The 25,535-nt window shown below is 43.8% G+C and overlaps 2 protein-coding genes and 1 long non-coding RNA gene across 3 annotated transcripts in view; 2 read left to right on the top strand and 1 right to left on the bottom strand.

Annotated features, from left to right (window-relative positions):
- Nucleotides 1-5,728: 5,728 nt before the first annotated feature.
- On the top strand, nucleotides 5,729-11,609 carry LOC110983378 (5-hydroxytryptamine receptor 1F-like). The gene has a single exon (XM_022242595.2). The coding sequence runs from the start codon at nucleotides 7,026-7,028 to the stop codon at nucleotides 8,565-8,567; it is 1,542 nt and encodes a 513-aa protein (XP_022098287.1). The 5' UTR covers nucleotides 5,729-7,025; the 3' UTR covers nucleotides 8,568-11,609.
- An 8,669-nt stretch (nucleotides 11,610-20,278) lies between these two features.
- LOC110983400 (uncharacterized) lies at nucleotides 20,279-25,384 on the top strand. Its single transcript, XR_002598712.2, has 3 exons — nucleotides 20,279-20,678; nucleotides 21,660-21,801; nucleotides 23,456-25,384. It is a non-coding gene; the product is annotated as an uncharacterized LOC110983400 (long non-coding RNA).
- Nucleotides 23,449-25,535, bottom strand: part of LOC110983423 (F-box/WD repeat-containing protein 11-like) — a 34,378-nt gene continuing 32,291 nt past the window's right edge. The window contains exon 13 of the transcript XR_015427450.1: nucleotides 23,449-23,539. The gene's annotated coding sequence lies outside the window, so the exon portion shown is untranslated. The remainder of the gene's footprint in view (nucleotides 23,540-25,535) is intronic.

The raw sequence follows: 25,535 nt of genomic DNA, 5'->3' as shown, positions 1-25,535 counted from the left end.
TCTCATTTTTAGTGCAAACGCAACATGCGTTTTTAATACTTGCCCAGAAACGGAAGTGTGTCGAGGATTTTACTTGTGATCCTAAGACTCCCGGCGCAATCGGTGCATGGCGTTCAAAGTAGCCTTACCACTGTTGGTAAACTCGAGAAACGGCTCCAAAAATACCCCGTAATTCTCAATGCTTCCCGTTGATATTGTTTGCTGTTTACTTATGACCTCGATGGCATTAACTGAACAACGACCGGCCGCGTACAGATCGATAACGTCAATTTCAACAAAGCAGCACGGCCCAGCTTTCTGTGAAATATCACGTGCCCGCGAGGCTACAGAAAGAACCGACGAGACGATGGCTTGCTTCTATTTCTCTAGGTCACGTTTCTCCTGGTTTTTTACTCGGCAGAGGAACTGTTAAAATAACTCAGTGCAACGCATTTGGAGGTCAGGTGTAATAATTAACGCTGTCGTGAGCAAGAACACATTTTTGCCGCACTGGTGAAGTTTCAATCGCGCGCTCTGAAAGCGATCCCAAAATTGAACGCGATGGCCACTCGGCCAAAGTTACATGTCCTTAAACAACGCACGTTTAGTTCTTGCGGCTTCCCCGGCTTGTCCACCCTAGTTAACTCATACGGGATAGAGTTGGAACATCTGGACAAAATACTGCAATTTAACTGGACATTTCGTCTCTTCTTTTGTCTCTTCAGGGGGATTTTGTTTGGGGGAACATATTTACGTGACCTCGTTACCCAACATGAGGTCAGACGTCCGTCTCAATTTGGGCAAACATTTCACCGTAGCTATACCGACGGGTCCTGACAAAGGGAATGTCAATTGGAACCAGGGTGTCATTGAGACTATGACCAGACCAGACAGGTGATGATTGGCACCTTGAGGGCTATCTTTAAAAAAAAAAGGGCCGAGATCGATCAGAATTTTGGGCTGAAGGAAGCATTCAATTTTCCCCTAATGTATAGCCTAGGTCCAGACAACCTTGCGGGGGGGATTCATAGAATACCACAGCAGGAAAACAAACTTTCAAAGCGTGTGGGTGCGTCGATCGGTGTCTAGCTCACTGAAGACATTCCTGTGATTCGTACAACACAGGCTGATATAGGTTTCAGACAAGAAAAACTCCCCCAGAAAGTGACGTTCATTTCTGATAGTAGTCAGTGGTAATGGAGTTTGATAATATAAATGGGCATCTCGCCTTTGGTTGCGTAGCAACGAAGATCGTAACAAGACATATTATTAAGACGATTACAACGACCCATAGTTTCCAGGCCGGTTAAGGCATAGTTTAACCCTCTCGTCTGTGGCCATGTTTACAGAAAGTCTACAGAAACAACTTAATCCAGAAGAATCAATCAGTTTTTGTTTCCTCAAGTAAAAAAATACCTCACATAAAAGAAAAAACGAAAAAAAAAATTTAAATGTCCCAATCAGCCTTCAAGCAAGTCGGCCGGGGGTTGTCGTTGATACACAGGGGTAATCTATCTCAGTAACTATAACCTCCAGACGACGCACGCTCCTTCCGATATGACCAGAGAGCTATAATAACGGTGTGAAAACACCGTGGCCATCAATCGTGAAACAGTCAGCAATGACACCTTTTTGTGCGCGTCCGAGGCTCTCGCGCGAAGAAGACATCCCGGCCCGATGAGCCTCCGATCTGTTGACACGACGTATGTGACAAATCTCATCCGGCGGTCTTGTGAGTTGTTTGCTCAGCAGTTTCTGCGCCAATGTAATCGCATGGCTGTCACATCTGAATACACGTAGCCTAGCCACTGTAGCCTCACGAAAGTACAAGCAGACTAAATATACTGAGCATGAAAGGAGTCAGTATGCTAATGGATGGACTTGTATGGATACCCACGTGAATCCAGACAGGCACTTTTTTTATATTTTGGTTATGGTTACAGGCGGACCAAATCACGATTTGTTGGCTGTCCATTTCTCTGCTGTTAGAGCTTTTCATGGCACGTGGACTGGGGGGGGGTTGTTACAAAGGTGGATGTAATGCAAGGGCGCGGGCAGGACTGTCAGCTTGTATTTCTGAAAGTATCAGACCAAACGCCCCCCCCCCAAATTGCTCTATTTTGCCATGGAGTGTAGGCATCAATTTCCAAAATGGCGATGGGCCTTCTGACTCTTTTAGGGGTGATTTTCTCTGGAGAGAAATATCTTCAAAAGTAATCGGTTAAGCCACTGAAAATTGAAAGGAAAAAATGAAAGATGGGGAATGAGCTTTAATTTAATATGTGTCTTGAACACCTGTGAAACTTGTTGAGTATTTTTCCTGATTTTTTGAAGTGGGAATATTTATCACTGTTGTCTATGGCAACTGATTTACTGGTCTGCACCCTATATGCACCGCAGCCATATTCCCAGCCAGTGCTTTTATTTGTTATGGGGGATATGCACCAAAGTCTAGTCATGTGTATTCCGATTGAACAGAAACACTGACCGGGAAGATGGCTGCGGCGTGCATAACCTCTATTAGTTACTTTCCAAATTCCAAAGAATGAAAATTTCATTCCCTCAGATTGAAACTAGAGGTTCAAGACGACTTCTGTAGTGAAATTCCAACGTTCCAATAGATCAAGATTCCCACCCGAGTTTCACACTGGGAGTTGTTCGTTTTCCAACTATTTTTAAATTCGGACTGATTTTTCACTCGAAATTATTTATGTCATTGGAAAATCCAATCTTGGGACAGTAGAAAAATCATAACGACACAAATGCAACGAAGCATCAAATGTAAACGAGCTAGGGGAAAAGATGTGTACGCTTGGCTTTCTGGTAATGAGTGTGATAATGGCTACCCGAGGGACCAAACATTTTCATTCCGGTATATGCCCAAGGATGACATTGGCTCTCTTATACGATAGTGTTCGTTGTCGTCTATCGCATTGGCCTCGGTATACATCATTTATTTCACCCCCCGCGACTGTTGTAACAGTATGAATGATTTAGAGAGATATTGCGCCCCCTCTAACTCCAGTCAGTCAATCTTCCCGCTTTGCTCTACCCACTCGATAATTTCAGTCATAACGGTATTTGAAAGAGTTATCACTGGGCTGAACTCTCAGAGAAAATCAGTCTTGCATGAATTGGATTATATGAAAAATGCATGATACTAATTTTGTTGATATTTTATTTGTTTTTCTAATGAGTAACAAATTTATTTGGGGGGTCACAGCCATAATGAATGAAGTTTTGGTGTCATGCATTGATTTGTACCTAAATCGAATGTTGGGAGTGGTTTAAATGAACGGGAAATTAAGATGCCATGAACTTTGTCAAATCATGTTTCAAAGTTAAGTATTAACTCACGCAACCGAACAGCTCACTGAAAGGAAAAGATAAAATTTGAAAAACGTTCTTCCACTGAACAACCGGCCACTGTGACTCTCGAGCTGGACCAGAGCGTATGTTTTCCCCTTAGCAACGGAGGCTCCTTTGGTCGAAAATGAACGTCGCTGGTCTACGAACGACCAGGAAATGTACGCGTCACGATCGCATCGCTACCAACAACACTCCAACAACAAATGGCTTTTTTCAACCGATGGGGGGTGCTTCTACTCGAGGCGGATTACCGTGAAGACATGGGATACCGTGCAAGCTGTAAAGCAACCTAATGTACATTGTATGGACTGTTCAAATGGGGTACGTGGGGGAGAATGTTCCATCGTGAGTCGACGGGTCGAAGCCCTGCTCCGAGTTTGCCATTCTTAAGATGCCATCTTGGAGTGGTAAAGTTATGCGGAAAAATGGCGCAATTTTTAGTCATTTAGGTCATACCTTACAAACGTGTCATTGATTTGCATTGAACTGATACTCCTGTCAGCTGAAAACTATCCCAAATTTTCATTTTCCTGGAAAAAAAATCTGGCTTGTCTTAGAACCCCCCCCCCACTGTGCTGTTAATTTGCTGCTCTTTCGTTGAAGGTTAATATTTATAGGCCTACACAATAGCTGGGCAAGGTTTTGTGTGTCAATTAAATTGTTTTCTCTGCGGTGAGCGGAATATCTACTACTAATCCGGTTTCAATTATTTTTAAATTAAATTGGTTTTAAATTTTCTCTGTTGACCTTCATTCGAGAGAGCAAATATTCGTTATGTATAATAATAGTTGGCGCTTTGTTTATCACAAAGAAAGATTTTGTCCGTTTGATTGTTATTATTATTGAGACCCACCATGACTATGAGAACATTTTCTTAGTAAGTCGTTCTATTTTAAAGACCGCGTTTTTGCGATGGGTACTTTATGCTTTCGTCCGGCGACTGACAACTGAGGATATTTTGTGTGTATGTTGAGGTTTAACCTCGTGCACATTATACGTTCCAAATATGGAGAGTCATCAAAGCATGGCATACATGGAGTCTTTTCGAATCCACCGTCCGTCGATCATTCAAGTTACTGACAAACCTCTTTTGTCTTAATTTAATGGGAAACGGAATATTCGACGCCCAAATGGCGACCCTTAGGGGGTGTTAAATAATGATTGGGTTGACCCCACATGGGGGTATTGCATCACCTCGCTGCCATATTTTGATTTTCAGTATGTGTAACACTGTATCTTGTAAGTTGTAGCCCTGTCTACTACTTAGCCCATCTTTATCATGGGGCAGCCATCTTGTTTTTTTACCATGCAAAGCAACGGTAACCAGACTGCCGGAAAGAAATATAGTCTTTTCCCTTTTTTAATATGTGAAGTTATATTTCTTGTGTCAGTCGGTCTAAGACAAACCTGGCAGTATCATAATAAAGGTTTATAGAGCTAGCTCCGTGCATTGAGACTGAAGGTTCCAGCCATGTTGCTCTTGTCATACGGCCCAGCCTTCACAAAGAAGTCATTGCACGCCGTACAATGAACCCATACAGAACATTCTATAGGGATTCTTTAAATAGACCAACATTTACGCAGCGTTACGTAACTGGGATCTGTCCCCTACCGGCCGGCGCCCAGGCAGGTACTTTTTGGAGGGCATGGAAAGTGCATTGCTCTTTCACTGGCTGCTCTCGTTGAGTAAGGGAGAATGACTCCCACACGACGTTAAAAAATGGAATATTTTAACATGTGTTTATTATAGCTCCATGATTTTAATAAGTAGACGTCATTACCCGTAAGCCTTGGCTGAAATATAGCCTGCCTAGGTGTTTGAACTAAGTCTAAGCAAAACGTATGGTCAAACATTATCGGAATTAATTAACCTGTAAAGTAATTTCACTTGTTTGTAAAAAATAACTGTTGATAAAGATTTATTAATGTAACCATTTTGTTTGAAATACTACACAGACCTCCGCCCTGCCAAGGTGTGAATTGGAACAACAGTGTGCAATGATTTAGTTTCCTCGTCATAATCTAAAGGGATAAAGATTTCCTTTTCAGACGGAAGGGGTTGAGTTTGCCCTTTTCCCGTCGATTGGGATTTGTTGTAGGATTTTTCCTAACCGTTTTTTTTTCACCCTGATACTTCCATTGTGATGTTTCAGAGGAAGTTTTAAAACCATCTTAATCATCGGGATATATCGGCAATGAGCAGGCTTGAACACTGAGCTTCACTAATCTGCCTGCATGCAGCAGACACTTGCCAAATCGTCCAGAAACGTCAGATACTGTGCTCGTTCCCAGCCGGCCTGGGGGTCGGGAAGAGGTTGTTGATAACCATTAATGTCTGTTCACAGTTTTGCCATCTTTTTTTCCTCTTATTTCGTGATATGTTTCGGTTTTACCGTACCAATAATGAGGACCCGACCAATTCGGCTCCACGTTTTATTTGTTTAAAGTTTGCCACAGCAGCAGCAAAGGTGAAATAAGTTTTATTTCATTAGGAATATTTGCTGTCTTCACTTACGAAGACAGGTGTCATTGTTGGTTTCGATAACTCATTTCTGGCCTTGTCCCTGCCCTTCCTCCGTGGTCTGTGGTGGCACAGTCTCTCAGGGCGCGTTTGGGCTTTGTGGCGATTTAAATAATGCGACAGTGTCTAGAAAACGATACATGAGGACCTGTCTTTCTCCTATTAATACGCGGAAGTGACCAGCATGGATGCGCCTTGCCGGGAAACTGCCGTCCCTAGCGGGCAAGGCTCACCCGCGGCGCACCGGCCACAGGCCTTAACACCAAACAGTAGTGACCATGGCCCGGCCAATTACGTGCGGACATTGCTGCTAAGAAAAAAAAACACAAGCGAGTTGCAGATGGTGCGTGCCTAGTCCATACACATTATGTGCGTCAATGGTCAACAGTGGCCGCGCTGTGAGTGTTGTATCAACGGACACTCTGGAACGCACCTTCACGTCACACGTGCGGACGTAATTATTACTGCAGCCTCCTTCGGCCGCAGTTTGGGATGTAAAAGTTGCGAAGAAGCCAACGGTGCTTATAATTATGCTCGATAATTATGGAGATGTTATTGGCATTCATCATCTTGTGATCATAAACGTTGGAGGACTTAAACGCATGCGGGGAAAACGTTTACAGTCGAGACTGTCCACATTGAAGGGGCGAATAAAACGACTCGGCGAGGCGAAGGGAATTCGGCTACCGGCCAGTGCCCCCGGAAGATGGCCTGTTGCATGCTACGGTCCATCCACCCTTGTCTGGCACCTTTCACCGGACCCCTCTTTCTATCTCCCTAGTTCCCGAATGATTGTCATTCAAATCATCCCGTGAGGGGTTTCTCTGCCTATCGACTGGACACCAACAACGGTGCCAAGTACGGTCACCCCCCACAAAATATTGTGTGTCTCGTGATCCCCCGCCGACCCAACTTAGCATAAAGTCACAGCGGACAATGAGGTCGAGACCCTGAGACTTCAATTTCAAACAAGCCTGAATGACTCCGGTGTTATTCCAACTCAACCGTGGAGGGATTTGGTTGGGTTATCGATCCTTGATGAGCCGGTGAAAAAAAAAAGGAGAATGGGAGTCGATTTATGAGAAGACGGGCCGTTGGGGGTCGAGGAACAACACTCAACCCGATCACAGACCGCAGCTCTCGCCGTTGACGTGGGATGTCTTTTCTCGGGCCGAGGGTCGAACTGGATGTTGTACTCGTCCACGGAACTTCGTCGACTGAGGAATGGACTGTGGCTGCCGATGTCCCAAGCGGTATGGCCCATGCTGCTGCTGCTGACGCCGGAGCGGGGCTGACCACCCTCAACACAGCGTTTCTTGCCACCGCCAACAACGCGACGGGCTACGCGCCCTACGCACCCCCGTACCCGCCGTGGGCCAGCATCTTGATCGCCCTGCTCATCGGCATCATCATCATCCTGACCCTCTTCGGGAACATCCTGGTAGTCCTCTCTGTCTGCTTGGACCGCCGGCTTCGCAAGCCACCCAACATCCTCATCATCAACTTGGCCGTCTCCGACATGGCCGTGGCCGTCGTGGACATGCCGTTCGCGGCGGCGTTCGAGCTCAAGGGGGAGTGGGTGTGGGGGCCCGCCGTCTGTGACCTGTGGATTTCGTGTGACGTGCTGGTCTGCACCGCGTCGATCATGACCCTCTGCATGATTAGCGTGGACCGCTATCTAGCCATAACCAGGCCCATGATGTACGTGAATAAGCGCACCCCACGCCTCATGGGAGTCTTCATTCTGATCGTGTGGATCGTCAGCGCCTTCATCGGACTTCAGCCGCTGTTCCTGTGGGGAGGCAACGAACATGAAAATAACACCTGCCTGGTCTCCCAGGACCCTTATTTCACCGTTGTGTCGACCTTTGGAGCATTTTACCTTCCCCTGACAGTTATGTTGTTGGTCTACGCTCAGATCTACCGGGCAGCCCGGAAGAGCGAACTGGCCGATCTCAGACACAGGCACCGCACCGCTATGTTCAAACTCGAGGCACAGAACCCCGACTCGGGCACCACCAACACTAGTCACCGGAGTCACTCTGTCGATTCTGCTGCCGCACATTCCTCGAGCTCGTGTGAAGATAACCCCGCCAACGTGCCTAGGTCGGTAGAGAGGAGACCGTCGGCCACCAGGGTGGCGGAATACCTCTTGGCGCGGGCGAGGCTCTCGGCGGGATCTGTCAAGCCCAGCCCGAGGCGCATTTCGCTGAAACGCGAGCGCAAGGCAGCCAAGACGCTGGGCGTCATCGTGGGCGCCTTCATCTTCTGCTGGCTGCCCTTCTTCATCCTGGCCCTTGTGCGGCCCTACTGCAACTGCGAGATTCCCCCGCTCCTCAACTCGTTCCTGCTCTGGCTGGGTTTTATCAACTCCCTTCTCAACCCCATCATCTACCCGTTCTTCAACAAGGACTTCGGCCCCACCTACCGCAGGATGCTGAGCTGCCGCTGTCTCCGCTTCCGGAGGACCTCTGGTGGGAGCTTCTACCGGCGCCAGGTGACCTCCATCCAGGTGACCTTCCCCATCAACGGACACCACGACGAGGAGGAGGACAGCTCGGAAGACGAAGAGTATTCCACCAGTCGGCACCAGGGTAGGGTGCAGTTTACCCCCCTGTCGGAACCCAGGATAATGGAGACGGAAATAAACGGATGTTTGGAGAGGAAATTAGGCGAGGGCCGGCCGCAACGAGTTTAAAAGCCCACAGGATCAGATTTTAAGACGTGGATTTGTGGCGAGAAGGCAGGGCACACAACTCCTATGCCTTTAGCAGTGTTTAATCCCCATGGAAGTTGACCGTGTGAAATAAGCCATTTTGACTAAATTTTTGTTTCTTTTGTGATGAATGCCCCACAAATTTGCTACTTTTCCCTGCTTGATTTGGGGCATGAAGCTGTTGTATGATGGGGTTATAGCAAATGTTCAGTGACACACAGTGCCGAAACTTTATTTATGTGAAAGACTGTCACTCTCAGTGAAACATACGCTAAAGACTGAGCTAAAAGCGTGACCTGTGACCTGTCGTACTATACACATAAATATGAATGTTGTGGTCTTCGCACACATCCCAAAAAGTTGATTTGCACTTTCACACCTCCTTCTCAAATGGGATGTCCTCAAAGACACCGTGAACAAATTTCTGCTTCTCAAACACGAGAAATACATTTTGTTAAGCAAAACCTTAGCACAATTTAGGCGTTGTGGGGGGGGGTCCATTGTGCGTGTGTGTAATGCAAAGCCACCACCGCTGGGGCTCACGTCCTTAACTGAAATATTCAGCTCTCCTTCCAGTCATTGTACGCTCCAGTGCAACCCCTGTTGCAATTTCTCCCGGTGTTGTTACCATCCCGAAAATGCAGAAGAGAAGATCGATGGTGATTCCCGGCGACAGCCCAAAGCAGGAGCCCTCCGAGGAGGGTCCCCTTACAGAGCGCCACAAAAGCCGCGTAAAACCGCTGGGATTAACAGTGCGTCTGAACGGGCTGTCTTGTGGGCCAATGTGATCCTGCTGGGATCGATTATCTACGCAGTTTTAAACAGTTTTGATGCCATTGTTCAGTAATGTAATGCTATAGAGGAAAGGGATTCGATAGCGGTTAAGTTAGCCTATACCAGTGTACCCGTTGTGTGCTGATTTTTTTAGGCCCTATGGCCGCCTGTATACAGAAAGAGCCAGAAATACCAAGATGGCGGCGCCCGCGGAACACACTTCTTTCTTGCCCTGTGCGATCTGCACACTTTTCATTGATAGTTCGCTACTTGTAAACAGTACAGATGAGGCATGACATTGATTCACGGGCTCAAGTAACTTCTATATCCGCAAGGTGTAAGTAAATTTGCACTGATCCGCCTCAACGATTTTACGACCATTTCTGTTTGGCTTTGGGCCAACGCTGTCGATAGGAACTAGAAAGGGCCGTGCAATAGTTGCTCAGTAACGTTTACGCAGTTATCATTGACATATGCCTTTATTGGTTCCCCCCTGCAAATACTTCTTAATGCACGCAGTTCAAATACTGCAATTTCAAGTCTTTTCAAAGTGCCCCTCGCCAGTCAAACTCCACGGCGAGCAACCTTCAACTGCATTAATTTTGTTTTCCGATGGAAGCCTGTCTTGCAGTTTTATGTCGGTGGTGGTTGTATTGAACGCTTTTCCATTGTATAACTTCATTCCCCGCTGAACAAGGCTGAATCGGTCCTCTGTAATTTCTCGGGATATTTTGAGGTTTTATACATAGTTTACACATTGGAAGGAAACTAGTCTACACCGAAACAAAAGTTGTAGGCCTAATAGATGTTAATATGCATATTATATATTTAATAAATTATCAGGAACACAATGTGTATGTTACTAACGATGAAGTTGACGCACAGAGGTTGTATTTTGTTTGATTTTGTTGCAAGAAAAGCAGATTGGGATGTTGTACGAAACCTGGACATTGTTGGGCCCGTAGATAATTCCAAGAAGACTCCACTCCTGCGGGGCCATCGCACTTGGCGCATGCCTCAACATGAGAGCGCGCACTTTGTCAAGTCACGACGCCCTATTGGTCAGAGAGGAAACGCGTGCGTACCACCTGCGTAGAAACAGGATGGTTCCGCAGTGTTCGTGCGTAATCCTTTTCGCCAAACTTGCTCCAACTTTAATTGTATTTCACTGTCATTCTCGTCTCGTTCAATCCGTTGATGTCACCAGGCATGTTTGACAGCTTTGGCAGTAAAACAATTATTTGTGAGTCCCTCGACGAGTGGTCGCTGCCGACAAATTTGATTTAATCGAGGCTCATTATGAGACATCAAGGTCGGTCCTGGCAGCGTTTGGTCTCACGGCCAAATGATGACTGAATGGACTCTGCTGTCATCCCTAATGACAATTTCCTGCGCCAATGAATCCCTGCAGCAGCCAATCAACTAAAGTACAGTATGTTTACCAAAGCTTACCACATACTCCGCGCGGCAAAAGAGATACAACTATATTGTTTCCATAAGGCTTGTTAAATTGCACTCTCCACATTGCATCTGATTAAATCTGATGACGCGCGTGTGTTGGCCGACGCGCGCTTTTCCCGCCCGACTCATTTACCTCTCACTACAATCCACAGGCCATCAAGACTTTCATTATCGCGAGTTCTGTCAGGTGTGGATTCCTATACAGAATGTCTAAAAACGGAGTTGTTTTCTCCAGATAAATGTTAATTTTTAATGCGACAGTAGCGTTCACATGTGCAGGATTCGTGATGCGGGTTGACATTGCTCACTCGGACAACTCTGCACCTGACGCGCTAGAATGACTTTCACCAAGACTGGCGGACATGTAAAGTGGGACATCAAAATTGTAGAGCGCTCGTGAGACAAGCGAGTGTCTAATCCACTTTAATCCCGACCACAATGCCAATTTGCGCCTTTTTTTCTCTCGAGATCGCCTTAAAACCGCGTAGGTAGGTGGTGCGCTCCGAGTGGTTTAAAGCACCGCCGAATTCGTCCCGAGAGACCACCGACAAAACAGTACTCAATCGAGCCCGCGCCTCGACAAGTTGAAGCCAGCTGCGCACGAAAGGCCTATCCTTTTCGGCGGGAAAAGACTTCAACCCAAGTCTTAATTAAAGGAAACCATAAAACGTCCCCACCAAGACAGACGTGACAAGGGAACGTTTTTCCACTGTTTATTCTTGATGTCTTATACACAGGTTATTTTGAACGCGGCCAGAATAGATCTTAAGAAGTTTCCGTGTACAGTTTGTGTTGACAGGCAAACCTAAAGAATGCATTTCTTAGGTCACTAAGACCCCCATTTTGAAGCCGAAGCTCTCGGATGATCAGTGCTAAATTTGGCAGAAACTCTCCCCGGGCGTTACCCGGTATGGATCTCGGTTCGCCCTGCTCTGCTTTGTTGGTACACTGCCGTGCGCTTGGTGTCAATAGAAGTATCTCATAAGCATGACTGAGTGTCATACCAACGTAAGAGCTCCATGCAAGCGCGTTGCTGGATCATGGCTTCTTGTTCACGACACTGGTAATTCCGTGGAATTCTAGGTTTTGTGCGGATTACATCAGCCTTACTTGATTGCTTCGAGAGAATAGCCACGAGAAAACGACGCCTTTTAAAGCTCTCTTTTGTACTTTTTGAACCAAGCGCTACTAGTCACTGTTATTACATAAAATGAAGTTTTAAAAGGAAGACCTATATATTTTCTTAAATAGCTCAACCTATTGAGAAACCTTACAAGCCTTCTAATTGCTGTTTTTCTCCCGTGAATGTTAATATTACAGTTTTAAAGTATCTCATCCATCACACTATGGTAAATTTAATATGCTTTCATGTTTTAACGAATAATGATTAATTTTGCAGCAGTGTGACCCAACTTGACTTGTGAACCAGGTTCGAATCTCGCCCAGGACGACTCGTGGGTTGATTAGATTTCCAGTCCCTCACTGATTCCGTTGGCATGGGTGCATAGTGAAAGTAAAACTTGTCTTTTTCTTTCAAAGGTTTCCTCAGACCGAGCTGTAATGTTCTTGCACTTGAGAGGTTGGTTCATTATACCGAGAAAGAAGAGAAAGGGAAAAGGCATATTTGTTTAGGATGTACCATCGAAAAACAGGAGGTGAACACGCTACATAGCTACTTAATACTGTAATGTATTCGTTAATTTGGCCGTTGTGCAAATCCTATGATAAGGCCACTACTTGGCTGCGGCTTGAAATTATACACGACTCTACGGGTCTCGGCCTGAGACACTACCATAGACTCGCGTGTAATTTTCAGGTTTTCGGCTCTGGGGAAACCTATCACGCGCCAACTCGGCCGGCGTCACGTGCACGGCAAAAGGCATGCATTTTGCTACTAATTAGACCTATTGTATACATGTCCATTATTTAATCACGTAACAGGTGCTGTAATCTAAATCATAACTGGGGTCCAGAGAACTCCGAGCGTGCTCTGAAAGCCGGTACTGGCCTCGACCAATTTTATTTTCTTGTCTGATAAATGACCTTCTGCTAATGCATTCATTCTACGAAGTGCAAGCGTTTTTGGCATACCACCGATGAATTATTACCTATAGAAAGCGCTGTCAGCGTCGTGCCTTGCCGGGGACCAGTGAAATGCATGTAGTTCCACAGACATCCGGTAACGAGAGGAACTCCTGCAAATTCATCAAAGTGTGCATTTTGCTCGGTAATTATGTCCCATCCATTATGTAGCGATGTAGCAGTGTGTCTACGCAACTCGAACGCATAATTCGGAGAACCTTTTTCAAAGGAAATCAAACCTTTCATTTGCCTACCCTAAGTGCTATACATCAAATTATTAAGTTCAGTAGCCATTTCCCATTCGAACAATCAATGGTTTCTGGAAACCATCGTGTGATCTTGGCGTTAGTGCGATTAAAGTTCATACCTCCAAACCATATGTCATTTCATTACAAACCATTGTTATTTACCTAGCTAAGGAGAAATTGCATCGATACCGAGAGCGGCATCATCCGCTCGGTCACCCAACTCGAGTCGCCCGATGTCATGCAGCTCGCTCGCTCCCTGCCCACTGCCTCCCCATCCAAGAGTTTTCATGCGCAGGTTTTCGTATCCATGAGGAGTGCGCATAGGCCTACGTTACGGAAGAGTCGATCCCATATCGCTGACAAAATCTGCCCATTGAGAACTCGATGGAATTAACCATCATCAGCATTTTGGCCGAGGTGGAGGGTACAATGTTTGCTCTACGCGCACAGAACGAGCAGTTACAGCCGGGTAAAGAGCCCCGCTAACAAGATGCTTATCGACTTAGATGTGGGACTATCCTTAACAACGCTCTACATACATGGATTGCTGTACATGTATTGATTGCCGACTGGCCGTGTTACCCAGAATCCTGTCAGGTTAATCAAATTGCCCAATGGTCCATTAATTAAGGTCATACAATCAGAGTTGTTAGTGAGCGTGGAAATGTTCATTATTTTCACAGTAGGTCGTGTTCCATTGAGATGGTGTTGCGGTGGTGGTACACATCTCCTTGGTTCGCTGAACTGTTTGAAACATTAAAGATGAAATGCAAAGGTACAGAGCAGAGCATGTTGGTTAATTGATTCACAGTTTAATAGCTACATCTCGCTGGATGAAAACTGTGCCAGCCAGTCTGTGCCATAGTATCAATAATTACCTATTCGTGGGATGTCACCGACAAGAATGCGGAATTGAAATGTTTTTACCTGCCGTATTTCTGCTCATGACTGAACATTTAGACCACAAGGAATCACTTTTGGATTTGTAAGCTGTACACAGATTTCATACTAAGATGTTAATTGCGGTTGGCCTATTGGTTAGGTTTGGGGCTCCCAACCTGCAATGGACGTACATCCTATCTAGGGCGATAGTAATAGGAAAATGATAACATCCGGAGATTATTTATTGTAGGGTTATCTGATGATGTGAATTATCTTAGGATATCGACATCTTACTTTCAGAATGTGATGAGTTATCTCAGGATGATCATTGATAAAGTGATCTGTGATACAGTTTATCTCAAGACGTGGATATTTTGTCTCCAATATATCATCATGCTGTGATAAAAATAGGTATCCCGACAATTATGTCGGATGGCACGTTCGGAGTTCCGTATCCTAAACACCCCCAAAACTTAATTACCATCGCGAGTTGAAGAAAGTTTCACAAAAGAGACATGATTGTGTGTTTTACTCATGATCAGTGATGTCCTTAACCCGTCAGATACAGAAATTATTGACAGACTTCTCTGAGGAGACAGCAACAGCAATACTGCAACGGCATCGCAGTCAGAAGTGCGTTCAAAAGCTTGACGTGCGCGCGCATTTTTGTTAACAACCATGAGTCTCTCGACGGCTGTTGAAAATCGGTAAGTGCGTTTCCAAATGACATGAATGTTTTATGGCTTCCTTCGTTGTGCGATTTCTTGGAAGAAAGCCCATTTGCAAGCAAGCATCGTGACAAGGTCGAAGCAAAGCGTGTGGTGTTAATTCGAGAGGGATTAATTTGTCTGGTTCGATATTTCACAGTTGTGTCTATGGGAGACGGTCGCACACGTGAGTGTCCTCGCGGAACTTGGAAAGGCTAAAATGAGAGCATGGCAGATATGCATGGCGTAGGTTGACTTACCTGTGTGTCTTTGGATAGTTCCAGTTTTAATGTCTGGGCCGTTGACTACCCAGAACAACCACCATTAAAAAAAAATTACCGTTTCAGAAACAGGATTATTTTTTGATTGACATGTTTACTCAACTTTTTTTTGTGTTGTTGTTCACCCATGAAGCACACACAAAGTGCCCAATACACAGACGAAATTCAAGCACAGAAAAATGAGAACTGAAAGATGTGAAACTGAGAACAAGTTGCCCACATTCACCCATGCATGCTAAGGAACCTCATGTTTTCAGTTTGTCGCAAAACTCTGGTATTATGGGCAATTGTACATTTATCCATAAACATTATCGGCAATGAATAACAAATATTAGATCCATGGTGTACTGACTTTAAAAAGACTGAATTTTTTTTACTGCTTTGAAACAGCAGGGCTATGTTTAATTAATACATGAGAATGTCATTTCAAAAGTGAAACCTAATCCATTTTCAGTAAACCATGATATATGTTCTCCAGAAAAGACCTATGTTTTGCAATCGAAATAAGTGTGGAACCCCATAAAAATTAGAAATTAGCTACCGCCGCTCTGTCGGCGGTAACTGTTCTTTTTTTAAAACGCATTCTGTTAAAAGCACAATACCAATTGTTATTTCATCGAGCCTAAAGCTTTACGGAGAAAACATATCATGCCAGCGCTCAAGAGAAAAAAAACAGTAAACGTCGAAGGCCACTATTTGTAAAAAGCTAATCAATGTAACTGTAGTGTTCCCGATGGCTACTGTGTGTGACCATGATTGACTTCACCAGCTTTTGGTATTATTCATGAGCTGACCATACCCTCTTTGGCGCTGATGGAAAAAATAAATGGGTTACACAAAGCGTTTAAGTGAATTTCGAACATGGGAACGAGTACGCGTATAGTGACGTCTGGAGGCCCGACCTCATTGAGCATCGCATGCACGCAGGCTCTGAACTTTCGTTGGTTGCCGCTTCATGATGAAGTAAACTCCCTTCCAAGTGTAATTGGCCATGTAGGCCCGCAGTTGTAACGAGTCACTAATTTCTGTGACTCGAGTCGAGTCGAATTGAGTCATTAAGCTAACAAGTCGAGTTGTGTCAAGTATTTAGCTCGAGTCAATTCGAGTCACCGAAATTTGAACTCAATATGATAAATAAAAATAGTGAAAATTATTTAGGGCATTTTTAATTTACTTCTGGGTTTCTATATGTGGTCACACCACATCTTACTCTCGATGATAACACATGACATCAACATTACATTAATTTTTGGGACTCAATTAAGTCTGTTTAACTTTCCCTTGAGTCAGGTCTTCTGAGGAGGGACTCGAGTCAAGCCATTTGCTGGCAGTGACTCTAGTATCGGGAATCGAATTGAGTCATTGACTCGAGTCATTTCTTGACAGCTTGATAAGGCCTTATCAGGGGGGGGTTCTTGAATGACGTTGACAAGCCTTGGAGCCATGTTTAATAAACCAGTCACGTTATGAACTTGGTCCACCAAATTTCGGGAGCTTGGGTGTAGCTGACCTATCAGCTCTGTGTGGGCGTCACGGTGGAACGGCAAAGAGCCTCGAGCTGGACCAAGAGAGGGCGCAATTGTCTTAGCAACGAAGGCCGCTTTGGTCGGAACTGAACCTCGCTGGTTCACAAACGACTATTATTTGCACGCATTACGGTCGTATCGCTACCAAGAATACTCCCACTCCCAGTCAACATGGCTATGTTTTCAACCGATGAGGGGGTGCTTCTGCTCGCAGTGGATAGGCCCGGCATGTTTGTACTAAACACCGCCTCCGTTCCAGGCAACGGTAAAGGGGACAAATTCCATCCCAGACGAGAATCCTCGGAAAGCTTATCACAGCTACCAAAAACTATTACCACAGTCCGCACGGGTTGTACTTGTAAGTTCTCCATTGAAATTGGCATGGCGCTCTGCTTGCAAATGCAGGATCATGAACATTGGTTCAGTAAAGTCGCCGTAACTCAGGAAGAAGGAATTAAGGCCTAGCACTTCTTGTACGATTTCATGTTAAGCGACGATTCCAGCCGGGCCAATTTCATGAAGCACAAAATTTGCTTAAGCGCGAAAACCTTACTTGATAATTCACGTAACTAGCCAAAACTCCATGTGATGCATACTGTTTTGGGATCTTAGTTAGCTGTCTTTTGGTTAGCATGACAACCAGACAGAGTTTCAGCAAATAACCTTTGTTTTTTAAGCAAGGTTTTTTCATGCTTCAGCAAATTTTGTCCTTAAGCAGCTCTATGAAATTGGTGACTCTTAGCTTTCTGAGAAAGCACCAGACAAAAAAATGCAGATATACATTACTCGTGTTATGATTAATTATAAAATTTTATTTAAATTCAATTCAAAATTATTAAACTTAAAGGGGTTGTCTTTTTATTTCGAAAAGGATTAGATGAGTTGATAATTATCCTCGAAAAAAATAAGTCTTAATGCGTTACTGTTTTTACCTCATTTCATACAACTATTGTTCTCTTCAAACCTTTCTGCCCTTCCTTATTGTCTTGTCTGTCGATGCTGTTTACGTCAGCTTCGTGGACGCCCGGTAAATTTCTCGAAAGATTTTAAATTACGAGGTGGTTCAAGGACCACCATGGGAACGCCACCCCACACCGCAGGAAAAGATGCCTCTCGATGGTCAATTCCGCGCTAACGAGCTAATCAGTACTCGGGCAGCCGTATGCACCTGCGGTCTAGAGTACTTCACTTGGGATCATCAAGATTGGATCATGGAGGTTGAAACAGATTTGATGCTCAACGGGAAAGAGTCCGTCCATGCATGGCGTCATGATGACGCTTGTAATCTCTAATGTCCTCCTGAATGTTATCGCTTTGGCATTTCTCAATTAAATTGACCATGATTTGACCTTTAGAATGCCGCATGTACGTGCTCAACCGCTGAGCAAGGCGTCCAGGATGCAAGTTTGCAGGTCTAGGTGTATCTACGCACGACTATGTGTTCGGGGCTTTTTCAATAACTTTGGGGGATTATTCGGTGTTTAAAGTACTGTGAAATTTATGAAAACATTGCGGCAATTCACGATACTTTATATTTTCTGACACCATTTGAACCGAAAATCGTGGAAACCACATTGAGTATAGGGCTTATAGGCTTGTAAATACTAAATAATGCATTGGACTGTGTAGATAAAAGTATGCGGACTCTCTGACTTTCGCCTACGTACATGACATGTACATTTTTCACCCGGAATGTTGGGTGATGAACAATGGATCATTACATATTGTGTAGTGCAAATTAAAAATACACAAGAAAAACATGAGATCTCGTGAGATGTCGAGCATTGCACAAACCGTTCATAAATGTTTATATGGTGTTAACAAGACTAGTGTTTTTATACTTCAAAACTACACGCATGACACCCAAACAAACGGTCAGTCTAGTAAGATTAATCACCCTGGCTGAGACCATAGCCTGGGGCTGGTCGCGCAGAACTCACGGCCAAGCCCTTACCTTATGATGCCTCCTTTAAACCACCCTCTGTGACTGAACACACAGAAATTTCACGCCTCTTGCACACGTCGGAATGCCACTAATGCCTTTCCTTCTATCTCGCTGTTCAATTTTCCCCTCTCAGTCCCCTCTTCGCGTACCAGAGAGGAACTTATTAACGCATCCGTGACGTACCCCCGCTGTTTACGAGAAAACAAGTATAGTCACTCCCAGTTACGGGGCGATTGTAGCCCGAAAGCTCGGACAAAGCAGGGTATACGGGCTACTGGCCCTGAAATTTTCTCTCGTGTTTGTTGCGATTTTCCTCGCCCCCCCCTTCTGTAAAAGATGTTGTTTACATGGACAGCAAAATGTTGCAAATTGGTCCCGTTTCTTCCTAAGTTTGCCGCACGTGTGAGCGCACGCGCTCTCAGTCCTTGGCCTGCCGTACTTCAGGGGGTCATTTGGCCCCGTTGGGCTGCATTTTGTCGTCTGGAACGAAGACGGGTGTTTTTGTGGGTGTGGGAAAATTGTCATGCTGCGAAATCGTCGTTGAGTCAGGTTTCCTATCCGGCTACCGGCCGCTGTTAGTATGTAAAAAGCAACTTGTTTGCAATTTTGTAGAGGAAACAATGAATAGTAAATTTTAAAAATTATTTATTTTTTTGTTGTTGTTTCTGTTGTGATTTTCCTCCTCTATTTTTTTCTTTTCTGAAAGAGATGCTGTGTACAGGGACATCAAAGCCATTGTTGCCAACTTGCTCCCTTCTCATGACTTTGTCGCACGTGTGAGTACACGCGCGCCCAGACCTTGGCCCGGTACTTTGGAGTCTGCAGTTGGCCCATTAATCATTACACCAAAATATGTGCGATTTGAAGACAGTGTTTTTGAGTGGGGAGAAAATATTGTCATGGTACAAAACTATATCGTAGACCGCATCTTCTTTTCCGGTTATCTGCTGTTGTGTTACAAAGCTGCAAGCGATGGAAATTGTTTGCAATATCGTGGTGGAACAATCAATAAATAACATTTTCTTGTTTCAATTTTTAATCTAAATTTTAGCGCCAAAATAACTACTCAAAGCAATCCATTAAAGTGCACTGGTTTGAACACAATGGCTTCCATAAACACAAAATTACAATTATACTTAAGCATTCTAACTTGATTCAGTACATTCGGTTCACACGCACCACGTATTCCCCGGTCCCCTTCCACCACCACCAATAACTCTGACCTAGGTGGACGCCTCGGTTGTCTGCTGGAAACACGCCCTCCAAAAACGCTCAAGGTCCCTCATCTTATAATAGAGTACCGAAGTGAATACATCATCACGCGCACAATTGGTGTGTAAAAGGCATTAGCGCGTGAACTAACACGCGCGCGTACTCCATTCGTTTGCACTGCACTTTCTGGTTCACAGTGACGTCACACTTCGGTACTCTATACCTTGTAATGTGCGTTCGTCTGTGTCTACAGGGTGCAGTCCACTAATTCGAGTGAGAATTTCTGGCCAGCTCATTAGCATTAAAAGTGCCCCCGCACACACACACATAGTATCTTTTGAAAAAGGAGATTGTGTGGCCCCCAAAATGGTGAGACTGAGTAGATTCTTGCCAGAATCAAATCCCTGGGTCTTTGGGCTTTCATCTGAGAGCAGAATGGCTGAAAAATACTGTTGAAAAATGGTCCTAATTGCCACCGAAAGTTGAGGGTTGTCACTTAAAAAATGGCTTTAAACAGACTTCGGCAAAATCACTTTTCGTGGGGTAGGCTAATTTTGTTTTGTGGGAATAACTCATAATGTAATTGTTTATCCCACAGAAAATTGAAAAGAAAGTGAAAGATTAGGAACCATGAAATAATTTAACGCGTGTTTCAGAATACCTCGGGGATGTTGGCACGCATGTTATTGGACTCCGAACAATGCCGATTTTAAACTGTTTTCAATGGGGCTTGAAGTAATGGACTACACCATAAGCCAGGCTCTCCGTGCATGACGTCACTACGCAAAGCTCGCGCTGCATCGAAACCCACTTACTTGTAATACTGCAAACAAACACGCGAGTGCGGTGGCACGTGCACGTGTGCAGTAATACCACGAGCGCACGCTTATTTTCGCGACTTCGTGTATATCATCAAGAAATTAGTCTTTGAGCGTTGAGGAATGGCTGGAACACATACGTCATGACATTGATGTAGTAAGTACAATGGATTTTGCCTTTATTATTCCACACTTTACAGGAATAAATTCACAGGCCTAGTTTTTCAGTTGAGAGTGATGAGACCATGGAGAAAGGAAAAGACCATCCTAGTAGAGCAGGCCTGGGATCAACAATGGAGGAATAGATCAACACTAGGCATGCCATGCCGCAGTACAGTAACCCATTTCTCCTTGTACAGGGTTCCCACAGTCATTGAAAATCCTGGGAAAAACTTTCCCCGTAAAGTCATGGAAAACTCACAGAAATTGATCTGAGGAAAAGTTATAGAATCTATGATTGTACAAGGGTGATTTTGATGGTGGTTATGGATAGTGCCTATCTTCCTGTTTATTATACCAAACAAATTTTCTGTGCAGAGTGGCATTACATGCCATGGAAATTGTCATATTTTAGTTCCGGAAAGTGCAGGAAAGGTCACTGAATTTAATTTTCAGATTTCGTGGGAACCTTGCTTGTAACAATCAGAGCCCAATTTCTCAGCGCTGCTTTGCACACGATTTCACATTTACAGAGGCTCTGCGTATTTCCTGCATACCGTAAACAGTAAGTACAGCCAAATGCATCCTAACCTTGGAGGAACGATTTGCTTAAACTTAGTGACGTAACAACAGAAATCTCTATCTGCACGCAACCGTTAGAACAACCACCCCGACCACCACCATGAAATAGTGCTCAAGGTTAGCACATTTTTCTGCTAAAGTTAGCCCAATTTTTCTTCTGACTGTGTTAAGAAGCTCCACGAAATTGGGCCCTGACCCCACCCAGCCTGTTCCACCCTGCGCTCCCCAGCACTGTATGGTTTTATGGATCTTAATAGCGACCCACAATAAGAGTCTATGTGGTGATGGGTTGATACGTGGATGTTTTGCTCATTTGGGGAAAAAATTATTATTGCAGTGTGACTGAAAAACCTTAGGAGACCTTTTCTTGTTTTTTGTCATTTTTCCCTGTGTTTAGATTTGGGAAGGCCTCATTGCCAGGTGAATGTACTGCCATGGCTGCCTACATGAACGTTGAGGCTGGCTAGCGTCATGGTGCGAGTGGACTGACCGATGATATCTCCAAAGTGAAGAGGCAGGTTACGTCATAAGTAGGACAGGTAAGAGTCCTCTGTTTCATATCATTGCTGGCTTTCTGCAAGGATGAATCGGGGAAAGGGGGAGGGGCCAGGTGGGGTCATGACCAAAAAAGGAGCAAAAACTGTTTTCATTTGAAAAAATGAAAGGCTCCTTTTAGTCTGTTTAATTTCCCTTCTTTTGAAAAGTGGAAATGTAGCCTATTAACCCCTCAAACAACTTTAAAACTTAAAGAAAATGGGCCCCCATAATCAAGTTTGTCCCCGCTCCCCCTAAAAAAAATTGGGTCCTGGATCCACCCTTGGGTGCTTGTGGCTAGCTTTCAGGGAGCTATGTATCTCCTTTCATGGCAACCCTTACCTAGGTTGGTTGTGTGCATTGTGTCAACTAAGCAAGACAATAGGGATGAGGTTAAACCCTTGTAACCAGGGCAAGCTAGTTGAATGCACCCACTATACTGGAAGTGTTCACATTTTCCTGGTCAAGTTTCCTTTTCCTTTATGGTTCGTTGCTGTTTCATGACAATTTACCATTGATCAATGGTCCACGTTTCCTGAGACATGTTCAACATGTTCAAGGAGCAATTTGGGTAAAACTCATGAAATGAAGCGTCTAATCATAGACATAAAATACCTTTAGACCGACAACAGCTGAGGCATAATTTAAGGAAACTCTCCATTTTTAATAACCATGAGCAAATGGCTGCCTTGTCCCCTAGGGTGTCATGATTTACTGGGCTGCGTTGCTCTACAAAGAATGTGGATGGGGGTCAACTGTGGCAGTTGTCCATCAACCATTATTTGGTCCTGTTACTCTAACCCGGACACAGTTTGATTTTTCTTCCTGGTAATATTGCCCATTATTACAAACCTTTAGTAGGAGCCAAGGTGTACTGTACATTGTTTGAAATTCAGATAAGTTCCTGACTTTCCTGTTTAGTGAATATTTTGAAAAGCCAATTTAATATTTTCTCGTTTTATATGATAGAGCACTGAGAACTGTGGTACCAAAACAATTCAAAAATAAACTCTAGAAATTAAAATCACGTACATTATGGGGATTTTTTCAGGCTTTTGAAGGTGAGCAGTGAAAATGGACAAAAGTTTAAGTGTTCAGAGCTCTTGTTTAAAGAAGTATCTACCTTATATTTGACAAATATTGAACCAAAACACAAAAAGGGACCATGTCACCATCCAAAATTTCCGATTTGTATCCAACTCAACAGAGTTGTGCACTCCATTGAAATTTTTCTGCCCTCGCTTTCGGGATTAATCGTTGATTTCTGTAGGACCTGTTGGTTCATAGATATATTAGGTTTGTGATCTTCCCTGATTGACGTTACAGTATTACTGTAAAACAGAGCCCTCACTTTTTAGGAAAAGGGAAAGACAACTTTAAGTGTTTAAAAAGTCACGTTTTGATTCACTAAACTGGAAAAATATTTTTACAAAGAGTACAAATCACAAATGCTTTCAGAAGTAATGGGTTAGCAGTGTCAACGGACTCCTCGTGTCATAATTCATTTTCTGACATGAAAATGGATGAAAACAACAGACACTAACAGTTTTTGTGAAATAAAAGGTTTGAAAACAAGAAGTGTACAAGGATCCTATAATTTGTGAAGAAATGTCTCAATTTCTGCAACTTAGTTCCTTTTGTGATTAATTTCTTCCCCAGACCTCCTCATATGAAAGCTGTGGGTATGCCCCAGGAGAAACAGATCATGATGTTGATGAGAAGAGCGCCCTCGCCTCCTTCAACCTGGACAGAAGGAAGATGGAGGACAAGTTCCTATGAGACTTCACAGAGACGATTTATCAGAATTTCAAAGAGAGGAAGTAACTCAGATGCCAGTCCTCGCCTCCATCACTGAGGAGGAACAGTTTCCAAGATTGCATGCGGGATCCTCTTCAGAACCTTAGGCATTGATTCACAAAAAGGCAAGGAATGGACTCAATCTTCTCAGAGATATGCAGTTCCTTGCTTCCACCTTAGTGATGGAGCAAGTCTATCTGCATCTGTACACTACTCAAAGGATCAAAGGATCATACGTGGCGATTAATAATTTAATGGTATTCACCTTCAAATGGTATTCACATCGCAAAAAATGAGCATCATTTAATTTGGCCATTTTCTGGCATCAAGACAAGAAACTTTCGCTTCAGAGTACTGAAGTCTCACGACACTGGAAGAAAAAACTTGTCCAGGTCCTTTACGGCCCTGAAAATGATGAATAATAAATTGAGTTTTAACCAAGTAACATGAGGGCGCGCTGTTTATGAGTTAGAATGATATCGCAGTAATATGAGTTAAAATGATAATGTGGTAATGTGAGGGCGCTATTTATGAGTATATTCTGGTAATGTGAGGGCACTCTTTGTGATTCTGCATCACAGAAATGAAGCACTTTGAAGATGTATGTATCTCAGCATGAAAAAATTACACGTAGCTGTTGAGACCCTTTTATTCAGTAAAATAATGCAATGTCTGACTTGTATCTGTTTGCAAATCTTCCCCCATATTATCTGTAAAAATGATGATTGGTAAAAAACAAATCAAATTCCTGGTTGTCAGGACATTATAAACAGCTTCACAGATTTCCAAAACCTAAACACAAAATGGTAAGAGTTCCAATATTCCAGTCATTATTTCTCAAAATGTCCTCAAGTGAGACACATACATGTACATCATTTTACTACAATAGGGTTGTATAGCACTGGCCAGTCTCATGTCATTGTACCCCCCCAACTCTCTAAGACACTCCCAGTCTCTCTCCCCCTTGCCTCAGAGTCATCCCATCTTTAATTTATGTGCAAAGAGAGTGGAAGGTGGCCATTTTGAAGTTGTGCAATACCTGAGCAATACACATCACCCAATGCTTTTTTACCCTTCCAGCTAATTGGGCTGTGAAACACGCCTAACCAGTTGCATTGTCTCACGTTCTATGGTGTTCAACCAAACATGAACATGAGCTTCAGGGTACAATAAGTAAAGTCAATGAGGTACACACCTGGCTGAAATTTTCAAAGACAAATGTTTGATCCTTTATTTTTTTGAGTAGTGTATGTTTGTATACAGTACAATGCTGCTATAATGAACAGGGCAGGGTCCATACACAATGCTTGGTATGGCATACCTCCCCAACCATTGCGATTTCATTGGTACCGTTCCTGGCAAAAGAGGGCGCTATTTCCTACAATATGTTGCAATGTCAGTTGTTACACACACCTACATGTACGTGTGCGTTCTTGTCCGTGTACAAGAGATTCTGTTGTGCGGCTGCTTTTTTTGCTATGGGCTCATAACATAGCCATTCCTATTTCGGACATTATTGACATCTTAACTTGTGAGTCACTGGTTTTGTTTTTTTTCTATAAATTTAAAGCAAATTTGTGATGTTCAGTAAAAGTGCGCAGAAAATTTGACAGTCAAGAGGCATGTTCCGTATACCGAATTGTTCACTATAGTGACGTACTGTAGTACTTATATCCATATTATTCATGACTTAAGAGGTACTCTGTAAATTGATTAGAAAATTGGTCAGTTTGCTTTGAAGAAAGACTATTGTTCGCCTTTAATTTGTTTCTTTTCATTGTAATACATTGACTCATTAATGCACATTTAAAAACATTCATGTTTACATTTAAGTTATCAAGATGCTATAGATGTACTTTAAAATTTGCAAATAATGACGATTTGGAAAGACTCTAGACACTTTGATACTACTTCTTTTGAGGACTAAAAGCTTGTAACTATT

The sequence above is a fragment of the Acanthaster planci genome, linkage group LG13 (genome assembly GCF_054643075.1).
Source record: "Acanthaster planci isolate LZ-2023a linkage group LG13, COTS_SCS, whole genome shotgun sequence".
NCBI lineage: Eukaryota > Metazoa > Echinodermata > Asteroidea > Valvatida > Acanthasteridae > Acanthaster > Acanthaster planci.
This window is presented reverse-complemented; position numbering and strand designations above follow the sequence as displayed.